Source organism: Poecilia reticulata, chromosome 20 (genome assembly GCF_904066995.2).
Source record: "Poecilia reticulata chromosome 20, P_reticulata-male-v2, whole genome shotgun sequence".
Lineage (NCBI taxonomy): Eukaryota > Metazoa > Chordata > Actinopteri > Cyprinodontiformes > Poeciliidae > Poecilia > Poecilia reticulata.
In genome coordinates, this window is record NC_088849.1 from 12,802,308 (window position 1) to 12,813,579 (window position 11,272).

The window sequence follows — 11,272 nt, forward strand, 5'->3', positions numbered from 1 at the left end:
ACAGCCCGGTGTTTCCCCTGGATATTATCAAGTTATGATGTTATGAAAATACAAAGAAGGCGCTGATGATGGTGCTGCAACGAAAAGCGCCATCTCTTCACCTGCACGTCAAACAGACGGAAAAATTGGAAATGTGAAAATTGCGCTCATGGCTAAACCCTCCCTCTCGTAATGTATGCGCGTAATTAGTGCATTTAAACAAAGCGCGGATGTCCTGCTGGCTGAAATGGCGGCTGACATCTCTTTTTCCGCGGGGTTAATAACAGAGTGCGGATAAATGAATCAAATTGTGGCCCCCAAATTACAGAGCGACTCTAAATACCCGTCTGTATTACGCGCGTCTGTTTGTGACCGTGCAGGGGGAAAAAAAAGGCATAACATTTTATATTGTTATTACTCTCATTATAGTGCTGATTTGCGCGCAAATAAACAAGCTTGATAAGTTTGTGGCACCACAAAGAAAAGAAAAAAAAAAGTTAAGGACGGATTCAACATGACACCATTTGTGGAGGTGATACTGTGATAGAACTGTTATGGTGACAAATGCGGAAAAGGTTTTGGAGGAAGTGTGCGATGTTATAAATAAAGATGTTATTGCTCTATTTTTTTTTTTTTTTAAACGGTAAAGCACCAAATGTTAATCTAAAAATGTGGCCCCAATATTACTGGAACATCCTCATTTTAACTAAACTTTTGGAGATCAATCAAGCAGCAATTCCAGCTACGGTGTTTCTTTAAAATAGAAGAAACGAAAGGGATAAGGGGACAACTTGTGCAATTTTTCTGGAGATATATTTCATTGTTATTGTTCGCTTTTGCTGCGAACCTCTAGGCTGATACATAACGGAGAGAACAGAGGAGAGAGAGAGAGAGAGAGAGAGAGAGAGAGAGAGAGAGAGTAGGAGAGGAGAGAGTGTAAATTGCAGCTTGCTGACGTTTTTGGATTGAATTCTGAAAATGATCCTTTTAACAGTGATGGGCTCTGAGGCGAGGATGGGGGTCATGCCATTCACAGCGGGTTAAATAGACTTTCATTTAAAATTACATTCTCGGTCCATCTCTCCGTCTCTCCCTCCTCTCCACAGCGGAGTCCCTGCGCTCTATCCCCCCGGCCACCCCGTGCGCTGTCTCATCACCGCCACCCTCACCCCCAATGGCAGGCTCCAGCAGGGCGCAGGCAGATGGAAAGAAAGCAAAAACATAGATAGATAGATAGATAGATAGATAGATAGATAGATAGATAGATAGATAGATAGATAGATAGATAGATAGATAGATAGATAGATAGATAGATAGATAGATAGATAGATAGATAGATAGATAGATAGATAGATAGATAGATAGATAGATAGATAGATAGATAGATAGATAGATAGATGTTTCTATTTCTATGTGGCCAACATGGCTTTTTTGCAAGTGCTTTTCTGAGGTTGAACATAAACTCCGTTCCAGAATTTTAATGCTATTGGCACAAGGATTCATAGAAGTAATTGTTATATTCAACCTTTTTGAATAAAGCTGATTTATATTTCTGCAAGAAGTCACTTATGTGTCCAATATGATTTTTTTTTTCATTTAAAAATTCAATTCATGGTGTTTCTCTGCATTCATGTACCTTTAGCTCAATGAGAGCTGGAGGAAATCATGCACATCCTCGCTTTTTTCAAAAGCATACATTCTTATAGATTGATGTCCATGGATTAGTATGGTCTACATATATGTGAAATAAATAAATACATTCATACACACTGTACAACTCAAATGTCAAATATTTATATTTTTAAGCAGCGCATATGCACTGAAATAATACTGAAACGGCTTAGCTAGATCAACATCTAGGCATTTTGTGGTACTTATATGGGTTTTGAAGCAGGGGTGACTCCAAAATGTTATGAAAATGGGTTTACCAGAAGATAATGCCTGCTGATATGCAACATCAATGCTACTGGGAGTTTTATGTTGCTGCTGTTTTATGGAGAGGTAGACAAAAATAGTATGATATGGAAAACAAAAACCTTACATAAATAAATAAATAAGGCATTTCATTAGCTTATAGGGACATTTCTATTCTTTTGGAAACTTTTTAAAACGTCTTTAGGTCTTCTGCAACAGCAGGTTACTGCAGCCTTGCTATATTTTCACTAATTGTGTGAGTCAAAAATATGAATCAGCTTCCAATTGACTTTTGTGACATAGTATCTGACGTTTCAGCATTTCAGAAACAATCTACTTATGATTCACATTTGAAACATTAACAAGAAGAAGAAAACATATCTCAAACCACATGTTTATTACAGCAGCTCTCAAACTGAACAGGCCCAATAAGTCGGGTATTTTGGACTGTGGTAATTAGACTTAAAAGCACAGGTGTTCTTTATAACGTAAATAATAGCGTTGAGAGAGCTGAGTGGAGTTCAGGCACAATGGTTGTTGTTTACACCTGTTATGAACTCTTATGCCAGCAGGCATTACTGATTAAGTCATTGTGTTTTCCTGACATTGTAGAACTTCAACAATGATGTTTGCTTCTATCCTGCACGTTGGTGAAAATCTGTTAAATAAATAAGTGTTATCTTTGATCAAACTGAAATCCCACTGACTGTAAAATGCTCCTCTCTGAGTTCGTTCCGCGGAGGAAAACTGCGTATTCCATGTCGGGTTTTGTCACCTTTCCCTCAAATTAACTTTAATCGTAAAATATATAAAGCAGCTCCGCGCTGTCTCTCTTCAGGCGGACACACACACACGAGCCAATCGGGCGCGCGGTTACATCCTCCACGCACGTTGAATGAGCGCGCGGTACAGGAGCAGAGTGCAGCGCGAGACGGACGAACCGCTGCCTGTCATTAGCTCAGAGAGTGACAGAGCAGCGACAGAGAGAAGAGAGGAGTAGAGGACACGCACCCACACCCACACAGAGCGAGAGGACAGGGGAAGAGGGAGCAGAAGCACCCCGAGAGAAGTGGGAGACTGACAGAAGCCAGGCGTCAACATGAGCGCTCAGTTTGAGGAAGATATTCTAGACCGGGGTGAGAGAAAGAGCAGCAAATCCCCGACGTTGCTCTCTTCTTACTGCATAGACAGCATTCTGGGCCGCCGCAGTCCCTGTAAGGTCAGACTGATTGGGGCGCAAAGTTTGACCGGTCTGCCCGGCAGAGGAGAGTTTGACAAGACGACTGACGGTAAGCTGAATCTAAACTTTGAAAAGATACTTTGGAGAGTCAGGGTGGAATTGGTGACATGTGTAAACAGTAAGCCCATATGTCTGCTTAAGTTGTTAAATTGTATCAGGTAAGTGCGCGTGTTACATGATTAAATTTGAGTTGTTTCTACTAAGCAGGACGAATTGCTTACTGTCCTGTGAAATTATTCGATTTTATGTTCCTAACGAGGTATTAACAAATTAATTCCTGCCTGGATACAGTTTTGTGTAAATATTTTTTTCTTCTACTATGTTTCCCGCACTCCCAATTTCCTCAGGGTCAACGAAAGAGCCCCTTTCTCTCGGCGCTGACTTGCACCTGCCTCCCAAACTCCGTCGGCTGTATGGACCGGGGGGGAAATACCTACACGACCACGCAGAGAAGCTGGAAAGAGAGAGGCTGCTCCTGGAGCAGGCCAGCGAGAGCCTCAAAATCAGCCAGGCGCCGCAGGTGAGCATCAGCCGCAGCAAGTCCTACCGGGAGAACGCCTCACTTCACCGGGGAGAGGGCGAGCAGAGTCCAGGGGAGGCCTCGGAGGACGGCGCACTCGGACTGGTGGAGCTCGGGCCCCTCAAGTTCGAGGAGGACGGCGGAAAAGAGGAGGAGGGGAGCTGCGCGGACGCGGCCGCGCTGTCCCCGAAGGACGAGGAGAGGGAGGAGAGCTTGAACGCCGGAGACGGGGACGTGAGGGACGGGGAGGACAGCGTGTGTCTGTCGGCGGGCAGCGACTCCGAGGAGGGGATGCTGAAAAGGAAGCAGAGAAGATACAGGACTACGTTCACCAGCTACCAGCTGGAGGAGCTGGAGAGGGCTTTCCAGAAGACGCACTACCCCGACGTGTTCACAAGGTTAGAAAATACAAACGAATAAATATTAATTCAATTAAGGAATGGTTAAAAAAAATATATGCACAATTTAAAGAGGATAATCTATATAGCAGTACGTGTTTAATATCTGTAAATTAAAAATATTACTTAATTTTTCCAGCTCCACGGTATAGGGGACTGCCTGCTATTTAAAAAAATCTTAAAGAATCAACAGTAGTAGTACTACTAATATTATTAATAAAAAATATTACAATTTAACTTTATTATAATAATAATAATAATAATAATAATAATAATAATAATAATAATAACGTATTATTATTATTATTATTATTATTATTATTATTATTATTATTATTATTAATGTTTTAAAACATTTTCCTATTACGCAAAAACCCACAAAAAATCCCTGGAATTCATGTTTATTATTTTATTACCTAAAGTTTTTAATTAATTGCATTTATTCATAAAAAAATACAATCACTTTCTAACAAAGCAATTTAAAAAAAAATCCATCTTACGTTTCTGTGCGGGTCACGTCATAAACTGCCCATAGTATACAGGTTTCTTGCATGTTTAGCCCGGTCTTTGCTGCTCGTTTTGGGACGTTTGATAAAAACCTGAACCCGTAAAACGTGTCACTGTCAGGAGGAGAAATTGGATCAGACTATAGAGCCGATGGGCTTACAGACCAATTCAGGCACATGTCTGAAATATTGGGAAAGAAGAGCAACGTTGCATTTTATTTATTTTTAAAAAAAAATTTTTGTTATTTTGGGTTTGCAAGTTGAGTACTTACGTGCAAAACGAAACAAACTCAAAAAGAATTACACGGTCTTAAGGATATTCATTCTATAATGTCTTTTCTTTACCCTATATATTTCCACATTTCCTCTATCGGCGCAGGATTATTCATATTTTCCAGTCGATTTACTTTAAAGAGAGTCGGTCTAATTTGGACTGCGGGGCCCCATCTCGCTGCTAAATCTGGAGGGAGCGCCAATTGCTTTGTGTCAGGCTAGTTTAGATGTCATTATTCCGACCATTATGTTGTTACAGTGACAGGCCTTGGCTAAGGAAAATCTAACAATCACTAGGCCTATTTCTACCCACGCGTGACAGGGGAAAATAGAATATGGGTATGGCGTCTTTTTGCACAAAAAAAAAGAAAGAAAAAATTATCCAACCTATTTTGGTCGTCTATTGTTGACAGTTAACAACAGGAGGGGACAAAACAGCAATTCTATGTGCTTCCAAACGATGGCCTGTAACCTCGACTCCTTCCTTTCCTCTCTTTCTTCCTATTATTTTTTTTATTATTATTCTTTGCAGAGAGGAGCTCGCAATGCGCCTGGATCTCACCGAGGCCCGCGTTCAGGTGAGTGCTTCCTTCTTCTATAAAGTGAATCATGCAGTAATGCAAATCGAAAGAGAGGGAGGGGGAGAGTGTGTGTGTGTGTGGGGGGGGAGGGGGGGGGAGAACAACATCCTCTAATGCTTTATCAGTCCTCTGTGAAATGTCCCCTGGATAATAACCTGCTGATATGCGTCACTGATTGAGGATCAACGATTATGGGCCAATTTGAGGCAATAATTTATTACAGTAAAACGTGTTAAATGGCCCCCAGTCGCTGTGCGGGGAAGGTCCTTCCTGTTATTGAATGTTATTACACGCGAACTGGGGAACGTTTTAGTGGCAATTAAGCCGACGCCGGCGATTCATAAAAGACTCACTTAGTGCAGGAGCAAACAGTGTCTGTATTCCCGGGATGAGTTGGTGTTTGAATTCCCATCAGATGGGGGCACATAGAGGGGGGCGAGGCCGGAATGTGTGTGTGCGTGTGTGTGTGTGTGTGTGTGTGAGCGAGGGAGAAAAAGAGGGGAGGGATAATGCTATTTGATTTCCCATTATGTGATTGCAATAGACCTGCATTGATCCGATGCTTTGCACTTGGGAGCGAATGAGAGACCATTAAAGGTGTTTGCACCCCCTCCCCACTCTCCCCGCACGTCCACGGTTTGGCTCTGAAAGCGTGTCTTGCATGTCCAAAGGCCGGACTCATAACCACAGAGACAGTTCAAACACGATGGAAACTCCAAGAGGTTATGGGCGACGGTAAAACAACAGATGTCTCTTTAAGGGGAGGCGGAGAGGGGTGGGTGGTGGGCTGTAGGTGAACAAATCACTTAACGGGCGCCATCAGGAGGTGATAAAAACTCATAAATTCCCGAGGGGCTGTGTAATGCTAAACAGTCCCCTCGGGGAATAATGCACGTTACGTCCCTGTCACTTTCCACATGTTGACATTTTGCTCATTGTGAGAGAGGTTCCTCTGCAGCGTCTGCAGAGCAAACTGTGCAGCGGCGGATGCGTGGGAAAGTTAAATACTCTCCTGCGTGGAAGTTCTGCGGCTCTTAAGAATTTAATTTAAAGCGCATTAATTGTTATTGGAGCCAGTTCAGCGGTAATTTTCTGGATCTTTTGTTAACAACGCTCTTAATTATCTCCTCCCCCTCCCTCCCCCCGAGAAGCCCGTCTAAAAGGGAGGGTGTTTAATTAGACAGAAAGTAGATTTAAGGAGCCGTGAGCGGCGGGGTTTACCGTGCATGTAATTATTGCTGACTTTCCGCCTGTTGGCCATGCACGTGAACTAGACAGCACTGACAGTGCAACAGAGACTCGTCGCGTTGATGACAGTAAAGCTAAATTACTAATCCCTGTAATGATTTCACACTGTGGAAGACCTTCATCAGTCTTTCCGTCTTTAGGTTTGGTTTCAGAACCGCAGGGCCAAGTGGAGGAAGCGTGAGAAGGCAGGGGTGCAGGCCCACCCATCAGGCCTGCCCTTCCCAGGCCCCCTTGCTGCAGGCCATCCTCTCAGCCACTACCTAGAAGGAGGGCCATTCCCTCCTCACCCGCATCCAGCCTTGGAGTCCGCCTGGACAGCTGCTGCAGCTGCAGCCGCTGCCTTCCCAGGCCTGGCCCCACCGCCTCACAACAGCTCTGCTCCACCCTTGGCTACCCCACTGGGACTGGGCACCTTCCTGGGCACTGCTGCCATGTTCCGCCACCCAGCCTTTATCGGACCCACTTTTGGCAGGTGAGTTGCTCCTGTAGAGATATGAACTTTTAAGAGTTAATCTCCATTTGAGGCATTTATTGTAATGGTAACAATTCAAAGTATAACTTCATTCACGTATTGTGTAAACTGCATACAGTCATAACCCAAGATAAAAGTTGCCCATGATGAAAAAGACTTTATCGTCCAGTAGTAATAATTATATTCAGACATATTTTTGAAACATAAATGCAGTGATTGCTGAAACTCTTTTAGAACCAACTTTGAAGAAATAAGAAAACAGCGAAAGTAAATACCAACTGGTTTTTTTACTGGCTGTTATGGTATAAATGCCAATCTGGGTGCAGCAGCCCTTCCATCTGTTTAACCAGAATGAAAGAGCAACCTAGCAATGACATTACTTTTAGTTCGTTTTAATAAACTATGATGTTTCATAAATCATCAAAACATCCACAATTCATTGTATTCACCATAGAAAAATTCAGTTCAGGCTTAGCATGGTTTGACCAGTCTTCATATTGTGTTTTTAACATTTGTCTAAATCTAAAGTGTATTTGTAATGCCATTTTTTGTATTTTTACAAAGAGAAAAAGATTTTAGAAATCTTAAATTGTGCTTTGAAAATTTTTTAAGTCCAATTCTGGTCTGTTTAGTCTCAGTATTTTGTCATTTAAACTGGAGATTATCAAATGCAGTCTTGACTCAGTAAAAACAATGAGACATCTTTTTGATTTGGGTCCAAACTACATCTTTAGAATTAGACATTAACTTTACCACCTGCAATTTATGATAATATTTTTTTACAGTGTATGCTGTACACAGTACAGGTGCGTGCCCACTCCCCATTGATTGGACTTATAAATAAGCAATAAAAAAAAACCTCACTGGGCAACTGACATGGTACCCCATATGTTGTGCCGCCCTGGACAGTGAGCCATAATGACACAAATTGACGACTGATTCCAACGTTGCTATTTGTTTCTGGTTTTTGCAAACATCGTCCAGTAGTTTGTGTTGTTATTATCATAGTGTGATTCATTCTTGTCATGATGAATCTTTTAAACAATAACAGCAAAAGATAAAGTAATTGCTAAGCCCCAGTTGATCTGATGTACAGCACCTCCTGCAGCTCTAATATTTGCTCTTTGCTCCTGTTTATGTCTCAAGCTGCCTATCTTTGCAGCAGGCCTCCCATAAAATATGACCCTCACATTCATCCCTGTATTTTAAAGTAAATCACAACCATTGTGCAGAAAAGACCCCAGCAGCAAGTCGGCTTAGGATAAACTCCCACTGCACAGTGCAGCTCTAATGGGAGGTGGTCTTCAGTCACACTCTTGTCTATGTTTATCTCCGTGTCTGATTATAAATGTGCTACACTGCTAGCCATTCACAGTTTGGCCTAATCAACCTGTTAAATGTGTTAATAAATTAACCAAATGTGTGAACCTGCAAATCAAGCTGTGAGGAGAGGGTGATGCCCCCCACCCCAACACCGTGTGACACAATTAGCTTTACCGATATAGAATGCTGAAAACTGTGTTCGCTGCATTTATACTTCCACTGAACACAGTCAGGTTAGAAATAAGAAATAATTTAAATATGTATATACAATTATTTATGTACATATATATTTTTTATGCAAATGAAAACACGTATTAAGGTGGAATAAATAAAAAAAATATCAAAATGCACAGCAACTCAACATATTTTAAACTTTTACACTGGATTAATCAAATAACACTACAGTAAAAAATGTACAATGTTACAATGTTACAATGTTAAAATGTTACAATGTACTAACATTTTGTCAGGATCTAATTCTGAAGATCTAGTCCCATCATCGATCATTTCTCTGAGTGTAAAAGAGAGTTCCTCTTCTGCAACTGTCACACTTCACTCTAATATAAGAGCCAAACACCTTTAGCTTCAAAATAACCACTCTGATGTGCTATCTAACAATGCATAAATCAACCTAAACATGTTTATTTTAATTTAGATGGTTGAACTCTGGTCTTCCTCCAGGCTGTTCTCCAGTATGGGTCCCCTGACAAGTGCTTCCACTGCTGCAGCCCTCCTCCGTCAGCCCGCGCCCCCAGTGGAGAACCCCTCCCACGCAGGCTCTGTCCTGCCCGACCCGTCCTCTTCTTCCTCTTCCTCATCCTCCTCGGCGGCGGCGGCGGACCGCAGGGCCTCAAGTATTGCCGCGCTGCGCCTCAAGGCCAAGGAACACTCGGCTCAGCTCACCCAACTTAACATCCTGCCAGCGGGAGCCGCAGGGAAGGAGGTGTGCTGAACACTCAGCAGCAGCTCTCGCCCCTCCCCTCCGTCCTGGGCTTACGCCCCATTCCATGACACCCCGCACCCTCTGAGAAAAAAACAAAACAAAAAAAAAACAAGAAAAGCAAAACATTCATACCTCTGGAGGCTGTCGTCCTGATGATGAACCCCCCTGCCCCTTGTTAAACCTTCCCAGTTACCTCATGTTTCCCCAACAAAAATAGCATGACCAAATGCAGAAGAGCACTGGCTGAGAAAGTGTGTCTGTGTGTCTCTGATAAGCATCGTTGCCATTCTTTCACGTAGTTTCCAGAAACGCATAACATTAAACTCAATATCACGAGAGCTTTCGGTTAAAAAGAATATTTTGAAAAACATCCAAAGATTAAATACATTTATATAGCTATCTATTTCAAATACTTATTGTTCCTTCCACAGTCACTCAAAAGTGCATTGGGGATTGTTTACAGTGCATACATATACATATATGCTTAATAAAATATAAAGCAAACAAGTCACTAGAGGCGGAATGTAACAAATAAATGAGCTTTTAATTTAAAAAATAACAGTTTATAATCTTTCAAACATGAGGTATTGAAACAGCTTTTTGGTGGTTTACGTTTAACAACCAGGACTTTTTTTTATTTATTTTTTTCATGGTTTCATTTCCTTTCCTGAAGGCGAGACACACACACTCACCCCCTAGCACAGAGCTGAAAAAACGGCAGGGGAACCCAGACTTTTATAGAACAGAGTTCCTCGGATGTGAACAACACGAGTGCTCGACATTAACTCTGCTTAATCTGTATGCATTATTATGTGGGCTGAGCCAGTCTGCATGTTTAACAAAGGCGAGTCAGAGGAGGTCCACCCCACCACCCCCCCACCCTCACCCACATACACACACACACACACACACACACACACGCACACACACCCTGAACCAAAGGAAAACTTGTCCATAGACCTTCCATAGCCTTCTCTGCAAGCCTGACTCCTCTCCACTGCTCGCTTGTCCATCTGTCACACTCGGCCGCACCACTGCGAATGTATATCTAATTAAAATTTACCTTCTAGATCATCTACGTTTCTGTATTTGGTTAAATTTGATTTTCACAGCAGTGGTATTTCAGCTGACTCTGACACTCCAGGACATACGAGCAACGAGATCTGACTGTGTGAGAGAAAAATTGTAAATATTGTGTAAAAAAAAAAAAAAAAAAAAAAAAGAAAGAGAGAGAAAAGCTTGAAAAGTAAGAGAAAAAGGATCATTTTCAAAACAAGGTCGTGTATATTTTAAGAGACCCTGTTTTGATCAATTTGCACTCGGTGTAGTGTGTAATGAATGTCGCCTTGTGTAGATTTCCACCTGTGTTTATGAATTATTAGGTTTTTAGATAATTATTTATGTCAAAACTTTTCCCAGAGGAAATGAGTGAAGGATATTTGTTTTTCATATTAAGTGATTGTAATTTACTGGCTTAATAACATTAATTTGAATAAATGACATTGGTAAAATGAGTTAGTATTATTATTTTAAATTCCCTCGATAATTAGAGGCTTACTTCCAGGAAAAAAAATATTTTAAAAGTATATAAAACAATTAATAAAAGGTGCAAAGAAAAAATATGTGCTTTCTGTCTTACCTTGCAATGACAGGTGCTCAAAAGAGGAATATTTTCCCAAAAGCCAAAATATATTAGTACGTGTTTAATCTGCCGCAGTTCAGTTGACAAAATACTAACCATATATTCATGAGCTTAATCCCCACATAAGAAAGGCACGACAAAGGCGAGGGGTTTTCAATTAAAGCACCCACTTTATCTTTGGGGGGCCGTCACAAAACTTGCCTAAAAACCCTTTAAAGGCGCTAAATTGGTCT

General features: G+C 41.6%; 1 protein-coding gene across 2 annotated transcripts; it reads left to right on the plus strand.

The window, feature by feature from the left end:
• Positions 1-2,713: 2,713 nt before the first annotated feature.
• On the plus strand, positions 2,714-10,911 carry arxa (aristaless related homeobox a). 2 transcript variants are annotated; one of them, XM_008438605.3, is made up of 5 exons: positions 2,714-3,182; positions 3,481-4,051; positions 5,363-5,408; positions 6,800-7,131; positions 9,110-9,296. In XM_008438605.3, the coding sequence occupies exons 1-5, from the start codon at positions 2,993-2,995 to the stop codon at positions 9,159-9,161; spliced, it is 1,191 nt and encodes a 396-aa protein (XP_008436827.1). In that variant the 5' UTR covers positions 2,714-2,992; the 3' UTR covers positions 9,162-9,296. The 2 variants fall into 2 exon arrangements, with proteins under 2 accessions (XP_008436827.1, XP_008436826.1); XM_008438604.3 differs by having other exon boundaries at positions 2,715-3,182; positions 9,136-10,911.
• Positions 10,912-11,272: the final 361 nt, after the last annotated feature.